Source organism: Thermobia domestica, chromosome 2 (assembly GCF_964235325.1).
Source record: "Thermobia domestica chromosome 2, izTheDome1.hap1.1, whole genome shotgun sequence".
Lineage (NCBI taxonomy): Eukaryota > Metazoa > Arthropoda > Insecta > Zygentoma > Lepismatidae > Thermobia > Thermobia domestica.
Window position 1 is genome coordinate 73,660,474 of NC_137455.1, and position 22,227 is coordinate 73,682,700.

General features: G+C 35.6%; 1 protein-coding gene across 2 annotated transcripts in view; it reads left to right on the plus strand.

The window, feature by feature from the left end:
* LOC145672765 (E3 ubiquitin-protein ligase MARCHF3-like) overlaps nucleotides 1-22,227 on the plus strand; it is a 48,602-nt gene that overhangs the window by 16,599 nt on the left and 9,776 nt on the right. For both annotated transcript variants that reach the window (XM_081741929.1, XM_081741935.1), the window contains exons 3-5: nucleotides 1,857-1,974; nucleotides 5,402-5,565; nucleotides 18,613-18,821. In XM_081741929.1, coding sequence (XP_081598055.1) covers nucleotides 1,857-1,974; nucleotides 5,402-5,565; nucleotides 18,613-18,821 — 491 coding nt within the window. The remainder of the gene's footprint in view (nucleotides 1-1,856; nucleotides 1,975-5,401; nucleotides 5,566-18,612; nucleotides 18,822-22,227) is intronic.

A 22,227-nucleotide genomic window follows, 5' to 3' on the forward strand; every position in this document is an offset into this window, starting at 1 on the left:
TTGAATTCTAATTCCTAGGCCAGCCTCCTGACTCAAGATTCCTTCAGTTTCCTTCAAAACATGACAGGCTCAGAGGTAGAGCGTTCACCTCTGGTGCTTGGGGTCCCTGGTTCGATCCCAGCTCGCGCCATGTGGACTTTGTGGTGGACAAACACCGTGCTCGGGGTTCTCCCACTTTCTTCATTCGACCATTTCGCTCATTTCTCATTTTCACCGTCTCATCTTGCCTAACCGGCATAACCGTGGGACTTAAAAGATTTCATTTTCAAATTCAGGAACCAGAGATAAGAAATTGCTTTATTGAATGGATTTTTTAAAAAAGAAATATATAAGTTGTTTCAAAACATCATCATCATCATTTGGGAAGTGATTCCTGATACCAAAATAAAACAGAAAGTATAGACCAACCTGGGTGCATAAATATTTCCTTTCGGAGTTATAAGCTGATGAAAACATGAAAAAATGAACTTTAAAGGTCCATGGTTCCAAAACTATGAAACCTACCGTAGTCGAGTAAAGACTTCACTAAGGAACTAATGTGTGCGCCATCTAACAATGCAGGTTTCAGAATCCTAAGGTACTCACGGAACAATTTTTATAGAGGCAGTTTGGCTAGAGGCATATAATATGAAGTTCTCACCAACAACCTCTATAAAAATTGTTGGGTGAGTGCCTTAGGATTTTGAAACATGTATTTGTGGATAGCACACCTATTAGTTCCTAATTGAAGTCTTTACCCGACTACGGTAGGTCCCATAGTATTGGAGCTGTGGACTTTCCCGCTTAAAACAGGAATTCACAAAAACACTGGGACACTGGTCCACTTACTTTTATTGAAGAGTATATGTACCAAGTTTTATCTTCCTAACTTGACAGGATCGTGATATACTCAATTTTTCACATAGATTGTGACACTCCGCTGTCCCCTCTCCTTAGAAAGTGGGAGGAAATGGGAGAACCCGAGAAAACTACGCACACGGTGTTTGTCCACCACAAAGTTCACTTTGTGGTGGACAAACACCGTGTGCGTGGGTTTTCTCGGGGTTCTCCCGTTTCCTCCCACTTTCTTCATTCCACCATTTCATTCATTACTCATCTTCACCGTCTCCTTTAGCCTAACTGGCACAACCGTGGGACGTAAAACTCAAAAATTTCATTTCCTCTCCTTAGAATACACATTTTAATCAAAGTTACATGATAAAAGCCCAGTTCGAGGTTCGTGATAACTACATGCAAGAATTCATTCCAGATGGTATGCCCATTTCTCCGTGATGCAATCACAAAATCCTTTTTATTTTTTATATTAGATTACAGTTGAACACCGTAACGAGTTTGATCGAGCACAAACAAAATTCGTTATGCATGATTCTTAAACATTTTTTTCTACAATGATATTCATGTTCGATGATTGTCCCTTGATAAGTATATATTTTAAGGCAATTTCAATCCAAGTTTTGTAGGATATTTTTGAAGGTGTTTCTTTTGGAGAAGTATTGTGGGTTTCCCCCCCCCCCCCCAAAGGGGGGAATTTGGGCTGGGGAATACTCTAACAACCCTGCTCTTGAGTAACTTTCGCACCCAAATAAGAAAATGTCAAACAGATGATTTATTTAGAGCATGCTGTTTCTTTATTTTCAGTAAGTCATTAGCTCGAAATTCAAATTTGGTAGAGATTTTTGTTTTACATTTTGATATTTTTTGTAGAACCTTTTCATTTGTCAGAAGTCGACAAGGAATTAGTATATACTTCATGTATGACATTTACTTGGATAAGGTCACTAAGCTTGTGTTTTGCTGTTAATGTAAGTGAAATATATTTTGTCTATTTATATGTATATATTTATTTTCTCCCACAGCCAGAGGATGTAATTAAAACTCGCATTACAAGTTCCGATGGACGCTCACCGCTTTTCCATGAAATCGTTGAGAAACGTATCTCAAGTACAGGATCTATTTGCAGGATATGTCACGAAGGTAAGGAATGAATTCTAAAATGTCGGAACTAAATTCAGTGAGAGACATTTACTCAAGGAAGGTAAAATAGAGCTGAAAACATAAATTTAAAGATACATATATAGCAATCATCTATTCCATTCGATATATACATGTTACCAAAATAATTAAAATACATGTAATTTGCAATACGTAAGCTGTATGAGATGGTATGTATCGCGTAAAATGATGTCCGTGGTGAGTGTAGCGCATCAGGCGGGGTACACCAGAGTCATGTGTTGAAGCACGGTGATGATGTATAATGGGAGACCTGTGTGAGTTTCAAAGAAGCCAAATTTTGATTCGGGGTTAAATGGCGCAAGTGTATTTAAGGTCGTGCGTTAGGTGTGTTGTAAGGAATAGCGTTCAAGTTGATGACAGCCTAGACTAATGGCGAAACAATAATAGAGAAAAGTAATAATGGATCAAAGAGATGTTGGGTTGGCAACGATCACCGAATATGAAAGAGCGGATGCGGTAGAAATGACTGCGTAATTCAATTATCACCTGGAACAGTCTGAAATAATCACATTCCGATGCGTAATTTGAACATTTGCGCGTTCGGGTTGCAATTTCCAAACTGCCGACAATGCTGTAACGCGAAGAATTGGTCCTGAGTATACACAAATGCGTCCGATGAGTGGAAACGCGTAATGTGGTCTGGTAAGTCCCTTTTCACCTTATTTCCAACATCTTATTCACCTAATTCATGTTTTATATTACGAACGCCCAAAGAAGCTTATGCTCCGAATTGTTCCCTCTCAACCGTGAGACATAGTGGCGGCTTTCTGAAGCTGGAGGCCACAATTTCCTGATATTTCGTGAGTGTTGTGGTTGTACTTAAAGTACCCATTACTTTATGTGGGTATTTTAGGTGATCCATGCATTCTTTGGTTCAGATGTTGTTTCCGGCGATGACTCAATTTTGCGCCAATTCACGCCGTAGAAGCTGTTGAATCGTGGTTTAATGAACATCGGGATGATCTACATCTTCTTCCCTGGCCTGCACAATCCCCATACCTCAACATTATTGGACAGCTGGGATCAGTTCTGGAACTGAATGCTGCCTGCATGAGGAATGAGACAGTATTCTTCTTGAAACACTTATATGTCTCCAATTCACGAAACAAATCAGAGCTTTTCTGCAGACTAATGGTGGACCCACGTCATATTAATCAGGTAAGTTGCTTTTTCTTCTGATGTTCTTTATTTGGCTTCGGTTGAATTGAATTTTAAAAAGCAGGTTTCACTTATATTTAGTATTTTATTAATGCATATTTTAAAATTCAAGAGGCAATTGTATAGATACATGTACACATCGCATTACACATAATTGAATTTAGAAGAAAAGTAAACGTACTTTCATATTTTTTCTGCATAAAGAAGTGCATAACAAGCAAAGTTAACTAAATTCTAGAAGTCACAAAGCAGTTTTAATTTTTAATCGCTTGGAAGTAAGGTGAAAGAGCAAAGAGAGAAAAATTTGTCTTTCCTAGTATTGCCTTGTGTTGAAACTCTACCAGTATTGAATTTATTATCTTTCGTCGACCTGATATTCATACTTGTGCCTTATCTTTTTTCTGAGTTTCTTCGTTTTTCTTTTGTGTGCTTTGGTGACAATCCAGTAATGGTAAGACGATTCAAGATTTTGGAGTGTGTCTTATTTAAAATGATTGATTTTTATTTACCAGTACGGAAATTCCTTAGTTCTAACGATTCCAGTTGCACCAATCTAAAATAGTATTTTATCAAACGATTAAGTAAGAAGAAAAACTTTAATTCATCTTGTCAAAATATCAGATATATTTTAAACATTGTTCATTTTTGGTCAATAGATTTCCTTGTAAGCTCCTAGAACTTCAATCAGAGTAAGCCTCGTAGTTGATGACAATTCTAACATTTTTTTAATACTAAACTGTAGACACAATTACTAAAAGTAACAAAAGTAGCAGTTTGAAAATTGTTATAATTTTCAGTAATTATTATGATGTACGTGTAAGTGTTTTACCTGTATTTTGTAGTATTATCCAAAATCCATTGCTATTTTCTAATTTCCAGCAAAAGATGTGATATAGAATTGTTAAAAGTATGCAGCTAGTCTAACAAATATGTATATAACTTTTCGTCCTGCCGACGTGCGTGTTGGTAGTCAGAGAGATTAGGTCAAACATGCTTTATGGCCCTTGAAGTCTCACTACGCGCGAGGACGTAACGGTTGAGTGACAAAAGTAGGTGAAAATCGGTGTTTTGCAAATTTTAAAAATGCTTGGAATGTTTTAATTTATAGCAGAAAAATAATGAAACACGTATCTTTTCAAACAGTATGTATGGAAGAAAAATAACTCTGCGATTTCTGGCTAATAGGAATTTACATTAGCATTTTGAAGTTGCATTAACACAGAGAATTGCTAAAGTGTGTGAAATTTTGTAATTCTTTGTGCAATATAATATATGAAATTCAGACCTAAAAGTGTCTAAAGAATAATTAGTTTTGAAGCCGGTTTGGAAGTGTATGGAATTTCAGATTAAAGGCCTTTTCGAGTAGAGCATAAGTTAAAATGCTTTAAGGAGGAAATTTGTCCAAACATTAGTTTCGGTGAGGAGAGGCTTTTCGGATTTTACGTACACTCATGTCCAAAATTGTTGTCGCATGTCTATAAATATGTTGTTGTAGAAATATAATTTGATAACGAATTCGCCCGGTATATCTTATGATGTTAGTATGTGTATAATCGGCAAAGACATGTATGTGGCAAATTTCATGTTAAAAGAGCAGTAAATAAGAACAAGAAAACGAAAATAATATTTTCTTGTCCAGTTAGCAAAATTTTGTTTTACTCACTCTAATTTCCGTATTTATAATTCTTTTCCTATGAAATTTACTACGAATATGCATTTCCCGATTATACACATAGTATCAGTATTAAAAGTACCCTGCAAAATCATTATGAAATTATATTCTTACAAGAAGACAGTTATAGATATGCGACAGTTATTTTGGACATGAGTGTACATGTATTGTGTGCTTGCAAAAGCTTACCTGTATAGATGATGAAACCAGGAAAGTTCTATTTGTTTATGTCGTTAAGTTTCAGTATTGGGTGGTATTGTTTTACGGAGTTAAAGCCAGCATATTTAAAAAAAAAAAAAAAAAAAAAAAAGTATTAGTTGAATGTCCCCTTGGTAATAAAACTAGTGATATCCACGTTGCGGAAATATCCGATATTGTTGAGCGTGGAATGTTTAAGAATACGTGTTTCACAATGTTACTAACCACATTGGCAAATCTTTGGGTCACTCACAGACAAACCTTTGTGCTACTGGCAAAGTTTGTTTTCAAACTGAAAATAATTGCTGTTCTTGTAAAATTATCGCATTTCGTTCACAGTAGTATACTTTTATTTTTTAGGTGAAGTTGTGGAAGACTTAGTTTCACCGTGTCAGTGTATGGGTACTCTTGGATTGGTTCATGTAAGCTGTATTGAGAAATGGCTCTCTACTTCGAATTCAGATGTCTGCGAAATTTGTGGATTTCGATTTCTTACACATCGCCAACAAAGATCTGTTTTTCAGGTGGGTTATAAAATTCCACACTGGAAAATAAATTCATTAGTTCCAGTGAATGTACGAAGTGATAATTGAAATTGAATTCAGTTTGTTTTATGGTTAATATTAAGAATGTTCTATAATGTAATTTATATCTCATGATTCATCCCAAGTTGTCAATTGTAGATGTCAACTAGGCGTTTTCCTTCTATAATGACTGATTGTATAAATAAAGCTTTGTTATCTTGGGTTTGCGTGATTGACTTGTCCAAACAACAGGATAAAACTGTTTCAGGTTATCAAAACATTTGCAGGATTCAAAACATACTAGTAAAGATGTCAAAATTCTTCACAAAACTTCGTCTTTCGTTGAAAGCTTAGTCTTTGAATCATGTTGCATTAGAAATAAACCTGGATTAAATTTGGACAAAGTATGTCTTGACAAACAATGGGAACACATAAATTCATAATAGCCAAATCTCGAAGTTGTAACATTGGTTTGTGTCTCATTAATCTAAAATCTTTCATTAAATTTGGATAATGTCACATAAAAGCAAAGAGTAGTTTATTCATTAGCACTATTTAGATGTGATACATTTAGAGTCTTTTCATTTTAAGACCTATATCAAAAAAATGCCGAAGGATTAAGTAATGCATATTCAGTGTTGTCCCAGAAATTGCAATATAAATTAGGTAACAAGAAGGAAAAAAAAAAAAAAAAGGACATCATCAAGATTTAGAAAGTTCGCACTGTATGTATAAGGGCTTGAGGAAGACCACATGAAATGTTGGACTACAGTAATCACACAAACACATGGTAACAAAGCTTTATTTTATTTCTATAGGAAAGTTTGCATAAAGTGAAGTCTGTTACATTTTGGACTAAGAAATTAGTTATATCAGCATGCAGTTGTCCAAGAGTTGTGGGTGCGAGAGACCTCTAGTTTTATTCCTAGCGGGAGTACGCATCGATTGGATCATACAATAAGTAGTAACCCTGTGTCTCACGCTGCTTCGCTGCTGAAAGAGGAACATGGAAATATTAACTATATTCAGCTCATAAATAACATTAGGAATATGGTGAAACAAGTTTTCCATTTGTGAATGCTTGTTTGTAATGTAAACATTCTCAACCGAGTGGTCAATGTGGACGTCTATGATGCGTTGTTTCATGTTTTGATGCATGATGGGGCACATAATTTTCGCTTTTGACTCATCATGAGTGAATTTGGGAAGAAACAATATGCTCCGGTCTGGAAAGCCAAATAACTGTTATGAAATCTGTAACTGTTTCCAGAGCTAAACATTTGCACACAATATAATGCGAATAGCTATATCTGAAGAAAGAAAAAAAATAAGCTTCAGGAGGAGCTGTTGGCAAAGGGAAGTCTAAAAATAAACATAGACAGAACAAAATCGATGATAATTTCTGAAGATAAAAATATGAATTTAAAATAATGAAACAATAGAACAAGTATATAACTTTTAAAATGGTTAATAAAGAAGGTAAAATAGAGAACTTTTTACTGGAGTAGCGGCAACAGAAATATGTTGTAATCGATTAAAGTTACAGTTCCCGAGTGAAAGATAAGTAACAAAAAGAATTTTAAAAACTGTTTATAAACCAGTAAAATATTCTTCTGAATGCTGCCGGATTTTAAATATAAACCAACAAAAGAAACCACAGGGCTCAGAGATGAGATCTTGAACAAAAATAAAAGGTAAGACTAGAAGAGATAAGAAAGAAATATCATAATAAGAGAAATCATAAAAGTTACTCTATTAGAAGAAAAAATACAGAAGATACAATACTGGACATTTAAGAATAAAAGAAATTGGAATATTGAAACAAATATATGAAGCAAACGTTATAGTAAGAAACCCAAGAAGTAGATCGAGGAAAATATGGCTGGGAGAAAAGGTGGTTCTATAAGTAAGATATATAAAATAGATTATCCTAACGCTAGATGTAAAGATTAATAGAAATGAATTACCATGTCTAAATACGAACGATTATTGCAGCTAAGTGAGCATTAAGCTTCGTAAAAATGTATTTCGGCTTTGTGTCGTCATCTGAAATAACTTTTGTATTCTCATGAGGACTATTGATGTCCAGATTTATAAAGAAAATACGTTTCGAGTACCACATAACCGAAAAATCACTTCTCTTGTAGAAGTAAATGGATTGATGTGACTAGTAAAGAAACTAAACTGACGCATGATTATTAACTTGGAAATGCATCTAAATATTTATTGATGCCGAAATTGTCAGTGGGAAACCCCACCTTCATCAGCGTAATTTTTACATAAACAAATACTCACACAGACGGTTGTTTTAATCACATTTCGTATTTCCATTATATTACGAAGAAACACTGCCGAAATAGTCAATCTTACTTGTAACGTTGTGAAAACAAAATACATAAACCATATCCTGGTGGATAGTTGGTAACAAACATAATAGCCTCAAATACGCTTATATTCTTAATCTAGTAGGATATTACAATTTCAAATACAGTTACACTTACCGGTAACTGTTTTTTTTTTAACGTCCCACTTACCGCTAACTTTTTTTTTTAACGTCCCACAATTACGCACCGAGATTAAGGGAGACTGTGCTAATAATGCATATAATGTTGGAATGGAGAAAGTGGGTGGGAACGGGAGAATAGCTAGAAAATCCACAGACACTGTGTTTAGCTTACCGATAACATATTTGAATAATGAATAATTATAAACATCATTTCGGTGGATATTTATGTAAATAATAGTAATAATTCGGTGATGAAAATGGGGGTTTCCATTGAAAATTTCATCCTCAGTAAAGGTGTAGTCCTTCGTTTAAGTTAATGTAGTGATGTATCGCCTAAATACTTGCAACCGTTTGTGCATATACGTTTGTTAGTGAGTTGTCGCGCAGTTTATTTTAAAGTGAATACAAGGAAATTCTTCAACCAAAGTTTAACACTTTATTTTAAGTTAGACTTTCTAAAACTTAACATGGGTTGTAAATACAGTACTGGTAACACTGCCAGGAGGAGACTATACGCATGACGTGGTTAAAATAGCCAGTGTTGTGTGAGATGCTCAGAAGCATGTTGACGAAACTTAAACAATGATCGGTGGCAAAAGTGCAAATCATTATTGTGAAGGGTTGCAGGAAGCATGGGGCAACGATGCGCTACCGTATCGGACGATTGCATGATTAGTCAAAGCATTTCGTTCAGGCCGGTAGAAGTCAGCAGATTGCCCGGTAGTGGTCATTATAATGCCCCTCAATCTCGGTCCGATAGGACTCAACACTGAATTTTTAAATTTAAAAAAAAAAAAAAAAAAAAAAAAAAAAAAAAAAAAAAGGAATCCCTACCCCACAAGACCAGAAGCTCGTATCCACTAAGGTTACCGCAAGCAGCCGTGAAAATTTCCAGAAAACAAGACTTAATATTATTCAGTTTTTAAAAGTATTATGGCAAATCAGAGCTAAATTTTTATCTGATAACAATTTATTAACAATAATTCAAAAATCAAAACAGCTGAATAAATAATTAGAATTAAAGATTGAATTGAATATGTATGCAGTGATAATTTCCTTCAATTATGCAATTTACCTTACAATAATTAATATTTAATTCAAGATACAATATACAACACCTTTAATAGATCGATTGTCCAATTTAATCAAGACTTTTAACGATTTGACAACTTACTAATTTATGAACGATGTAGCAACAAATGACGTAAGGTAGTATTTTCGGAACTAATTACTAAATAGAAACGAGGCAGCAATAAACCGCATACGCTAGTAACTTAAGTAATGATTACTTAAATAGTTGAATACATTAGTCTTTCTTAAAGCTTGTCTTGCAATTTCTGGAATTTTTACTTTCATTCAATTTACAGAAACGGATCCGAGTTCGATTTCCTTTAACAAATTAGACTGATCAACCAAATGGAGCAAATAACACAACCGAACACATGCATTAACTGTCACAAAGACACAGAAAGGATAGGAAAGGAAGTTAACAAAACTGGTTTCTTACCTTTAATTATCCGCAATCTGCTCACCCTCCTATTTCCTTCTCTGTCTGTGCCCAATGTTAATAAATTCAGGAAAGAAATACAGAACCAACAACCAACAAACAACGACAGGTTCCTTCAACAAAATCCCTCCTGGACTCGGCCATTCAACAAATACTCAAAGCAAAAACGAACGGCAGTCACTCGCAGCAACACCCAGCGGAAGCAGCGACAGGTCACAACTGACCTCCCACTACCTACGGAACCACGAGGCAGGGAAGAAACACATCGTCATAACTACAACCTGTTATTACTTTAATTCACATAATCCAATATTATTACTGTTAACAACATACATTAATTATTTCTTCTTTCTTTTCATGTCCATAATAAGTATTTTATTTAACAATTTTTATTCATTTATATTCAACTTGATTAGGTTAAATAGACTCGTCCATATTTCTGGGGGGTGTTTCCTAAGAAGAAGCCCGGCCCGACCCGTTTCAAGTAATATCAAACTGGACCGGGCCGGGCACATATCGGGCCGGCCCGGCTCGGCCCGGATACTCTGAAAAACGGTTCGGAAATTAATGTTGTCAGCCTATTTGTTTTTTAATGTCCTCCACTACCTCTATTTTTGCCGTGTTTGTACGGTCTTACTGTCAGCCTATGTTAATCGTAATGTGTTTGGGAAACTGACTCTTTATTCAAGACTGCGATATACTGGTAATACTATTACTATTACTACTTCTACTTATTACTACTACGATCACTGCTAATACTACTACAAGTGCTACGACTTTGCGTCAGAGTTGACATATCTGGTGGTACCGAATTTACCTTCTAAGTACAGAATAAAATGGAGAAATTCTAGTTATTATGGCCGGTCTGCGTAGAATGTGAACCGATGCTTGATCTACGAGGGAGAACAGTGGCTCAGTAGAAAAAACACTCACATCTGGTGCTAGACGTCGTCGGATCAATCTCTACTCATGCTATGTGAGCTTTGTTGTGGACAAACATCGTGTGCGTGGGAGTTTCTGGGGTGGTCCCGCTTCCTCCCACTGTTTTCTTTCCACCAATTCATCCCATCATCATCCATACAGCCTGAGCCGTAGTTACCTAAAGAACGTATGATAAAGTCAAGTACTTGACCTAGTAAGTAGTATTTGGTACGCTACCATTGGACCACGGAGGGCAAAACCATGAACCGGCGTGCTCATAAGATCAGTGCAATTGAGGAGCTCAGCGCAAGAGTGGTCTAACCCTCTCTACCACGAATTTCTGTATTGAAGTGCAATCTGTTGTTCACATGAAAGACTATCTAGGCATGATATTGGTTAGACCAAAATGTGATAGTTTTAATGCGTACAAGTTTTGTGATTTTTTGCCCTAAGTAAATTGTATAAATAGCTGAGTGCAACAGTGGTCTAACCCAATTCAGCCAATCAGGAGAGAGAGAATGGTCACATGTCAAAACAAACAATATGGCGGACAATAGACAGTCTGTGGACATAGAAAGTCCCAATCTTGAAGTTGGTATGTCTAAAGAAGAACAATATCGGGGCAAAAAGAGAAAACGAAATGAACAACAATGGTCAAGGAATGTAAAAAAGAACAAAAGAAACAGTGGACAGGAATATACAAGTAGCACAGGAAAGAAAATATCTGCCCGTCAACCTGGTCCGCCATGCAGCTGTGTGAAAAAATGTTACGAAAGTATTGGTGAAAGTGCTCGTAAAACATTGTTTCAAAACTTTTGGAGTCTTGCTGACTTTAGTATGCAAAATGCGTTCATAAATGGTTGTGTTAAAGTTAAGTCTGTGAAGAAAAGGTATGGTATGGACAAAGACAAGAGCAGACGTCAGTATACACGTGAGTATTGTGTGCGTGTTGGTGGTAGTGATAAAAATGTGTGTAAGGAAGCATTTATTTCTTTGTTAGGCATTAGTAATGGTAGACTTTCTCGTGCTGTGAAAATGAAACAAACTGAAGGTGTACCTAAGCATGATAACAGGGCTAAACATACTGCGAGGCCTAACAAAACGTCGCAGGCTCAGATAGACTTTGTGAAAGAACATATAGGTAGCTTTCCGAAACGTGCCAGTCATTACTCACGACAGAAAACACCACACAAAGCATTTCTATCTGAAGGTCTGAACATTGCAACTATGTACAAACTTTATGTTGATTGGTTGAAGAGGGAGCATAATGGGGAAAGTGTTGTGAGTGAGTATATATACCGGGAAATATTTAATACACAGTTTAACCTAAGTTTTTGCAAGCCTGCGAGTGACACATGCAAAGTTTGTGACCTACTGAAGGTCAAAATACAGTCAGCTGATGATAAGGACAAACAAGCTCTCCAGTGCCAACTTGACCTGCACCAAAGTAAAGCTGAAAAGGCATACCATGAGTTAAAATGCGATATTGAGGAATCAAAGAAAGATGGTAGTAATATTAAAGTGATTGCGTTTGACATGCAACAGGCATTGCCAACACCATATATTCACACAGGGGAAGGGTTTTATAAACGACAGTTGTGGACATATAACTTCTGTGTACATGATTGCACTACCGAAGATGCGTATATGTTTGTTTGGCCAGAAAACATCGCAGGTCGTGGGGCAGATAAAGTGATATCATGTCTACTTAAATATACACAATTTAATGAAACCCTACATAATGTGGACAGACTAATCGTGTATTCTGACAATTGCTTTGGACAGAATAAAAACATTTCGTTAGTGGGATTTTGGTTACAGCTTATACATAAACAATGTGTCAAAACAGTTGAACATAAATATCTTGTTTCTGGCCATAGCTACCTACCTTGTGACAGGGACTTTGGTCTTATTGAAAAGAAAAAGCGTCTACAGAAGTACGTGTTTACACCAAGTGAGTGGGCTGATGTTATAAAACAATCAAAAACATCACGGAAACCATTTCATGTTACGGAAATGCAGCAGAGCGATTTTGTTACAGCGAAGCCTTTGTTTGCTAAAGTGTGTAACAGAAAAGTTACTGAGAGCAAGCACCCAGTTCGGTTTTCTCGCATTGCAGTGTTAAAAGTAACATGCGAGCATCCATGGAAATATTTTGTTAAAAATTCATATAGTGATGTAGAGGATTTTAGTGTGATAAATGTTGTTAAGGGTAAAGTTCGCCGTGAGAAACACTCTCGAACTGCATGCAATAGGTTTGCCTCAAAAGTACGAGAACCAAAAACCAATAAAAGCTAGCAAATTGAATGATATCAAGGCTCTACTGCAGTACGTTCCACCAATGCATCACGCTTTCTATGAGAACTTAATATCCGACAACTTACACGATTGTAGCGATGAGGAAGAGGCAATATTTGCGTTTCACGACTATGTCTAAAACTAAATATTGCGTAACAGTCTAAAATCAAGCAGACCGGTGTGTATTAATGGTATTGATCTTGAAAGTAATCTAAAAATGACTTTATGTTTGCCTTTAGCTGCAAGATAGCATTTTTTCTTATGTTTCTAAGAATGCTGCTTATACTGGGACAGAAGTACTTGTAAAACAATGATTAAATAACATGACTAGAACACTGTTGTAAAAATAGGACAAAAGTGCTGTAATAATGCGGAGTTTGCTTTGTTATCAATAAAATTTAGTAGTAGTAGCAGTAAACGAGTTATTCTTATAAGCTTTAGGAGTAGATGTCCCGTATTTCTTGTGTATTTTCGCGTGAATAACGGGACATCCCGTATAATACGGGACAAATGGCAACTATAAAAAAATGTTATTCATACTCTTCATTATAATATGGTCGTAAGTTATTCACAACTTTGATATACATACGCGGAGATGTGGGGGGGGGGGGGCACTACCTCCAAAAGCTTCAATACAAAATGTGTACAATAGCTTCATATACTTTTATAGTACGTTATCAGTTTGTTCACCGCCCCAAATGCACCCTCCTCAGCGATATTGCCGTATTTCCTCCTACGTTCATAACATATGCAATATACCTTTTTTTAGCCTTCACGGTATTAATTTGGGATAGACCATTCTTGCACACAAACACCTGACAAGTGCAGCACTTCGGTGCAAAACTGGTCTAACCCGACATATAGAGGTTTCAGGAATCATTCTGCATCTATTTCAGCACCTTATCTAACGAAAATGACAAAACAATGTTTCTCACATGATAAAGAGATTACTTGTTAACAACCCGACCAAGTACAGAAACGTTTTCTCTTTACCATGAAAAACTAGACTTTCTCAACTTTAGGTTTAATTTTCTCAAAACTAACAAAATGTGGGTTAGACCACTCTTGCGCTGAGCTCCTCAATTTGTAGTAATGTTCAATTAGCAAGGGAAATATCGAATGGTGTTACATGTTCATGTATTGTTTATAGTATGATGCTACAAATATAACAAAATATAATGATCAAATAAATCACCAAATCGTCAGGGTCGATTGGGTGTTCCTGGAACGGTGGCTCAGTGGTTGAGCGTTCACCTCTGGTGTATGGGGTCCCTGGTTTGATCCGAGTTCTCGCCAAGTGAACTTTGTGGTGGACAAACACCGTGTGGGGGGTTCGCGGCGTTCTCCTGTTTCCTTCCACTTTATTTATTCCACTATTTCATTTATTTCTCATCACCATCGTCTCCTTTAGACTAGTTAGCATAACTTGGAACCACCTACCAAGAAGAATAAACTAATGGATTGGGAAGATAGACATTCAGTCTCTGGTGAATTTGATGATGAAGTAGACATCTACCTCAACATGTCATCATGTGTAAGAGAACTAGATATACTGCAGTTGTGGAAGCAACAAGAACAAACATTACCAAAATTGTGTAAATTAACGCGTCAGTATCTCGTCATCCCTGCTTCTAGTGCGTCTACTGAAAGAGCTTTTAGTACTCAGGAACGGAGAAATGCTCTAAAGCCTGAAACTGTTGACTCTGTTTCCGTGCTATTCGATGCGTACAAGGACATACAGTAAAACGATGTTCATTTTGCACTATTGGTTTCTTAGGAAACCTTATATTCTCATTTTCTTAATATCAACTATCCCTTCTATTACATGTGATGTTAAGAGGCATTTTTGATAGCTGATAACTATACATTTTTCATTCAGGGGACTTTTGAGGAATTTTTGTTCAACAATGATATGTGTGGATTTTGTTTTGATTTACTGCCTCGCATTCCGTCATATAGCTCTGTTATTTACTTGTTACGAACCGTTCCAGGAACACTTCATCGATCCTGGGGTCTGGGTGATTTATTTCATCATTGTTCTTTTGTTATTATTATTGTAGCATCGAATTATAAAGAATACAGGAACATGTAATATGATTTGGAATCTGCTGTGCTAATTGAACATTACTACAAATTGCGCTAATCTTATGAACACGCCAGTTCATGGTTTCGGCCTCCGTGGTCTAATGGTAGCGGAACAAATTCTAATTAGTAGGTCAAGGACTTGACTTTCTCATATGTTCTTTAGGCAATTACGGCTCAAAACGTGTGGATGATGATGGATGAATTGGTGGAATGAAGACAGTGGACGAAAACGGGCTAATTCAAAAACTCCCACGCTCACGATGTTTGTCCACCACAAAGCTCACATAACACGAGGAGGGATCGATCCGACGACCTCTAGCACCAGATGTGAGTGCTTTACCTACTGAGCCACCATTGCCCCTCGTCAAGCATCTGTTCTACGTAGACTGGCCATAATAACTAGTATTTCTTCGATTTTTTCTGTACTTAGATTGTAAAGTATGTACCACCAGACATGTCAACTCTGATGCGAAGTCGTAGCAGTTGTAGTAGTAGAAGTAGTAGTAGTAGTAGTAGTAGTAATAATAATAATAATAATAATAATAATAATAATAATAATAATAATAATAGCAGTAGCAGTAGTAATAAGAGTAGTAGAAGTACAGTACTTTACAGTCTTGAATAAAGAGTTAATTTCCCAAACACAGGCTGCCAACATTAGTTTCCGATCCGTCTTTTACAGTGTTCGGGCCGGCCCGGCTCGGCCCGAAATGTGCCCGGCCCGGTTAGAGCCCGGCTCGAGATTCGGGCCGGGCCAGGCCGGGCACAGAATTCAGATCCATTCGGGTCGGGCTGAGCCGTCTTCGGGCCTGGGTTTGCAGGGCTCTGACTCCAATATACTGTTATGATGGATTGTGCATTCTGAGGCAGGTGAATGAGGAATTGGGGCAAGGCAGGAGCATCTGTGATGTGTGTATCGAAAGATGAGTTTTACCATCGAAGAAAACTGTATGATGGATGCATGTAAGGATTGAATGAGATTGAAGGCATTACAGCTGTCGGAATAATTGCAAGAGTATGTTACCATGATTGAATGTTGGAAAGTCAAACTGGTGTCGAATATAAGACTTCTTGAGTTTTTAGTATAGAAAAGGTTTTATCGTTTTCAGGTGAGAATTGGATCATTAAAATTGGTTAGTTTTTATACGGAATAGAAGCTGGGATATTGAGTAAAAATGTTTGGAGTAGATTTTATTATTTATTTATTTATTTTTGAATTGTATGCGAATAAGTTTCGGAGGTGCCCCGTTTGAAGAGTACAAGAGAGGAACGATGTGGTGAAACAGATAGGAGTTCCCGAATAGTTACGGCAATAGAGTAGGGAACATTTTATGTGACGTAAGTGGGATCCCATGAGGTGGAGGAGATATTACATATAGTTAATAGGTTTGAGTGTACGTCAGTCTCGAGACGTGCATTCTCAAGTTTGACGCCAAACGAAGATGATGATTGTAGAAGGATCAAGTGAATTTGACAGGGTACATGTTTATGGACTGTAGAAATAGTGCCAGTTTTGTTTGACGTGCGTCCGTATTAGGAAATAAATTATCACTTCCATTGCATTAATGTATAAAATGTTGTTTCGTTACTTTAAGGTATAAACTGTTTGGAACATAACTAAATAGCATTTAAATAGATTGTAATTGTTGGTATGAAATAAATGAAGTAAAGTTACTTTTGATTGATCTTTAATAAAAATATTTACATTTCAGTTTTATCGGTAGTATAGAGAATACTAAAATTTTGAAAATCTTCAATCTAAGTAGCACAAAGAAATGATTAAAATGTTACACACTCTGAATAGATATTAATATTTACATAAATAACGTAAAGTTCGACATGAAGCTTATGGAAACTGAAATTAATGAATATGAAACTGGCTACGGAAGACCTCCACATTTTCTGAAATTCTTGTTTCATGTTTTAACAGAACAATACTAAGGGTTTACACGTACAATATAGAGGATGTTGATCCTTGACATCTGAATTCTGCTTTTCTCTTCCAGCCTATATGTCCTTTAGTCAAGGCCAATTGTTTCAGTGAGACTAAAGTGACCAGTGCGTCCAAAGAGACCTGAATCACCAGAATGACCATTGTTTATTTTGAAGACAGTTTGTATAGTTTTCAATTTATGCTTTCACCTGTGTGTCTTCCTGCCTTCATTGCCTATTTTAATCACTTTCACGTTTGTTTTTTGATCTCAGTTTTCTAAGGAAGTGAGTTTGGTTATTTTTTCTTCTCAGAAACCAGTTAATTTCTTTCACTACAAATAGACTGGAATAGTGATGTCGTCATTTCCTTCCCGTTACCATGGTGATCGCCATGTTTTTTTCTATACAAACGCGTAAAGCTAATGGAGCTAAAAAGCTTATTAAAGCTCCACATCCCTAAGTAATAAGGTAGAAATCGAATAGTTAATATAAGCACAATTATCATGTAATCCACCATAGGAAGCAATTATACGCAATATAAACTCCCAAACGTGTAGATTGACAAACTGTCGGAAAAGAGAAAGATGTAAAAATATATGATTTTTTAAAAAGAAAAAAGTCTTTTAGAATAATGTTAATTATATTGGGGCATTTATACCTCTAATGTCTACTGTTTATAATGGGAGTGCACAATATTATTTCTAAGTATACATTACAAAAGAAAGAAAAGGCTAGGATTTAGAAATATTCAATCCAGACCATCAGTGGATATAGGTAACATCTTTTCTTATATTCTCTATCAACTTTAAAAAAAAAAAAAAAAAAAAAAAAAAAAAAACAATAATTACACATCCAATTATGAATGGTTCAGTATATATTTTAAACAACTGTTAAACAATAATCCTCTTCAAATTTGCAATAATATATCATACTCATATTACTGAATCAAAAATTTTCCGCAATTATTTAAAGTTAATATCTGATTATGAAGAGGGTGAGTACACTTTAAGATTTAATTTAACCTAAAAATATAGAAATTCTCAAAATATACATCAGAGGGAAAATTTCACAAGACATGTGAACTCGCTAATTTCAGTGTCAATGCTTGTCATGCACGTAACATTATTTAACATATTTCTTTTCTAATTACTTTTTCTAGCCTTTTTTTCAGTTTCAATCATTATACATATTTAAAAAGAAACATAAGTATTTGTTTCACTCTAATGTTTGCAGTTCCGAAATATTTCAACACTGTTTTCGTTTTGCACGTAGGTTCTTTAGGTATTTAGGCTACTTGTTTAGAAAATAAAATGGCGATCACCATGGCAACGAGAAGGATGTGACGTCACACTATTTCAGTCTATATGACAAATTTATAAAATTTAATACACACAGGTTTAAATATATAACACAATATAATTAATCCTGGTTGTGCGAAAATTTCATTTGCTAACTTTTTGTATGTATCAAAACAAACAAAAACTAGGAAAAGACACCTCGAATATTTCTGATGCTGCCACTGGAAGCGGTCTTTGTTTATTGGTTTCGCCTCTTTGAAATAATAAATGGAATTCATAGTTGACTCTTGTGTGTTAGTCCTATGAAGGAATAAACTAGCGTAAGAAGTAGTCTGTCAAAATATTCCTTACCATATTGAAATGTCAGTTAAATATATGGGAAAATCAACCTGATTTTTGCGTCTTTTATTTAATGCGGAATGTTTAATCAACTGCGAAGCATTACTGATAAAGGTACATTAGAATAGTAATGAATATATGTACATTTCTGTCTTTTGCAGTGGATGTTCAGTCATGATGGAAGGAAAGGCTTGTTTGGCGATATTATATGCCTTCTTGTTCTTACTCCATTGTGCCTAATTTCTGTTTACTTGTGTGGAGTAGGCTCAGTCGTTTATCTGCGACAAGGAATGTGGGAAGGAACTGGATTAGCAGTGCTGTGTGTCTTCCTTCTTATCAAATATTTAGCATGGTGCTTTATTACTACCAGGTAAGTAATTGATTCTATGTTCAGTTGGTTAGCCCCGATTAATAATCTCGTATCTTCGTGTTTTCAGTGTCATCCTTTGAAGTGATTGATTAGTACAGTACATAAGAGGTGATAAAATTAAAATTCAAAATATTCAAAATTATGTGTTAAAAACAGTTACAAGAAATGGAATGAAGGCTAATAAGTATAAAACTTTTTTTTTTTTTTTAAACAAAAATCTTAACAGGCTTCAACACAACATCCGTGAGGTGTTTTGTGATCTTGCTCCAAGGATTATCATCAAATCCTGAAGAAATTTACATGGGGCCACTGGGAAGTTATGCTCTTTCAAACAAAGAAAGAATCATTAAAATCGGCGCACCTATGTCTTACGCTTGAACATACCCAAAAATATGTATAAATGGGTTGAATTTAGAATCTCCTGTTTTGAAGTCAGTTACAAAAAGAAGTCTATGGTAATGTTAGTCATTCTATTAAATATTATAATTTCTATATCATACTTTGAAATGTGAGACTTTTTTTTCGTGTCAACACTACAATTAAATGAGCAGTATATTCTTTCCATGATTTCATTATTTCATTGAATTTAGTATCATTCTGCTTTAGTTTCATGGGTAGTTCTGCACGTAGCGTAGTCACGAACGCTCTCGTCTTTGATACAAGTGGTCCTGGAATCGATTTTCAATGGGAACGCTGCTTACAAAGGTGAAAAAACTTCTTTAAATACGCCGTACTGAGTGAGGTTTTTCCTAGGTTTTCCTCATTACGTCAGGTAATGGGGGATGGTATGGTCCCACGCCGCTTTCTTCCCACTTCCCCAGATGGTGGGATTGCTATCGTCTTTCATACGTGACAGGCTTAAATGGCCATAGGTGCCGAATGCCCGAAAATACTGTACAGGGTGGCCCAAAAGTAGGTATGCGCCCCTGCATTGATCAAATATAACATTGTAGCTTATAGGTTTATTTGCTTCTGCTGTTCCGAGCTTAAGGTATAAGTAAAAGACATTAAGAACAAATAATAAAGAAACTAAGTGTATCTGGTGGATAACAATAAAAAATGATATAAAAAGCAATGAGTTGAACAGTACGGGACTCTATAATTTTCACCCTGTCACCCTGTATAATTTTTAATTTCTTTACGTTGATGGTGAGTTGGTTTATTTGAAGTTAAGGTTCTTCTGCAGCATCAGGAATATAAGACGAAGGCCTACAAGAGAACATGTTCTTTGAACCATATAAACTTCCACCGAGAGTCAAAAGTGGGTTTCCCGTGCCTAAGATGCATATGATTAGTCACAAGGTAGCTGATTCCTTCTGTTTAAAAAAGAAATATTTGCATTCATGAAAGAGTATTCTGTGAGAAGCGTAGTTTGAAGAAAAATTCTTCGACTTCACGTTTAGGTATAAGCAGCCAGGATCCATAAAGCTTTTGTATTTGAAAAATATCACTTCCTGTGATAAGAGATGCGTGTTTCAGATATTGCAAAATATGTCAAAATTTTATACAACTCAAAATAGACAATTCTTTGTAATGTTCATGGTAGATATTCTACATTTCCCTTAAATACTCGTATTTTGTAATGAGGAATTTGTAATGTTATTTCTCATAACAGTTCACTTTATCACTACACTGCTCCGTGTTTAATTAATCTTCATCAACGCGGATGATTTGTTCATTACTACCCAGCATTAGCAAGTGTCACAAATAGTGCACTATAAGGATAATCACGGGATTAATATTTATAGGTCAGAAACAACTATTATAGAGTTACGCAGGGTTGGCTGGTTTAAACTTTGGTGCTGTTTTTTCAAGAAAACCAACTGGTTAAAAAAAAAACAAACGAAAAATGTCTTAAACCGTGTGAACTTCATGTTGACGTCTCCACATATCAGACAGTCTGCATTAGTTTTATCTCCTTTTCACCTTTTAATCAAGGTCCCATGTTCAATTCTGGGTCGAACCACAACTCTTCTGTCAAGTGTAAATCAATAGCGGCTCAGATGTCACTTTACGTAAAAGTCTTCTCCTAGATAACCTCGGTATTACATAAGGATGTTAAGCATAAACATACGAAATGCAATCCAATTGTATATTTCTGTTTGCCTGAATGCCTGTGTTATAAAGAAGCCAAGGTTACTTAAATATATTGATAGAAATTGGCAAAGTTTATCTGCTGCCTATGTAGCTTCCAACATTAGCTTGGATTGGACTTTGTTTTAATTTTATTGAATGATATCTACATACTAAATTTGTAATGTAATACCTCAGTTTTAGCGTATTGATTATGATACGTTAACCTTAAAATTTTACATGCAAAGCAATAACGGGATGCTTTGCATTTAAAGTAATAACAGTATTTTCTCAATGGCTAAGACGGGAGTTTCCCGATTTACGTATAATTCTGTATAGTGTTTTCACTTGTGTAACTTTATTTTTTTGTCCTTCTGAAAGGACTCTTGACAATTATATTAAGTATGTAAAGATCAGTACAACGTATTTTTATCAAGAGTCCTTCGTGAGTGAGTCGGCAGACTCATCGCATTTGTGGCTAATTAGTCCCGTTTCGAGTCCAAATGGAGGACAGTTTCTCTCGGATGTAAGCCGAGAAGCGGTTTTTGATTCCGCTTTAAGCTTATGTGACCCCTTCCAGCATAACCCTGTTGTTGCATATTAACACCAAGGCGAAACAAACTTATTTCTATCGATGTGTAATATAAATACGTAGAGCAAATTATTTAAACCAAAAGAACCTGGTTTAAACAAAAAAAAAAAAAAAGTTTAAACAAAAAAAAACTTTTTTTTAAAAATAAAAACCATGCTTTTTGCCAACCCTGGTGTTACGAAGTTTTGATAGTGCGAGTCAAAAGAAGAAATAACACTCTTTAAGAAAAAGTTAGATGGCAATGTATATTTAGTTTTTATTATATTAGTATGTGTAGATTAATCAGTTACTTAAAAAATATCTGTATGAAACACATTTCTGCTTCAGGAAAAGTGTCAGCTTTGCAGCGAACTGTTCTCTTAAATAGAGAATTGTAAAATATGGGACTTGAGAAGATTATAAAATCGTAAGGAAGATATTCAGGTCAAGATTAGATTAATAAACTTACAAATAGAGAACACTACATAACACGGGACATTAGCATAACCAAAATAATTAGATCGAGGCGTTTAAGGTGGTTGGGATACGTGAATCATATAGAATGTGCGCAAGGGACATGTAAACAACTGAGAAAGCGGTAAAGTAGTAAATAATAATAATAATAATAATAATAATAGACTTTGGAAGCCGAGAAGGTAGAAGAATAAAACAATCTATAGTAATTGCTGGTTTAGTCTATAATCAGGGTTGAAAAAACACTTTGTTTAAAAAAAAAACAACGTTTTTTTTTGTTTAAATCGT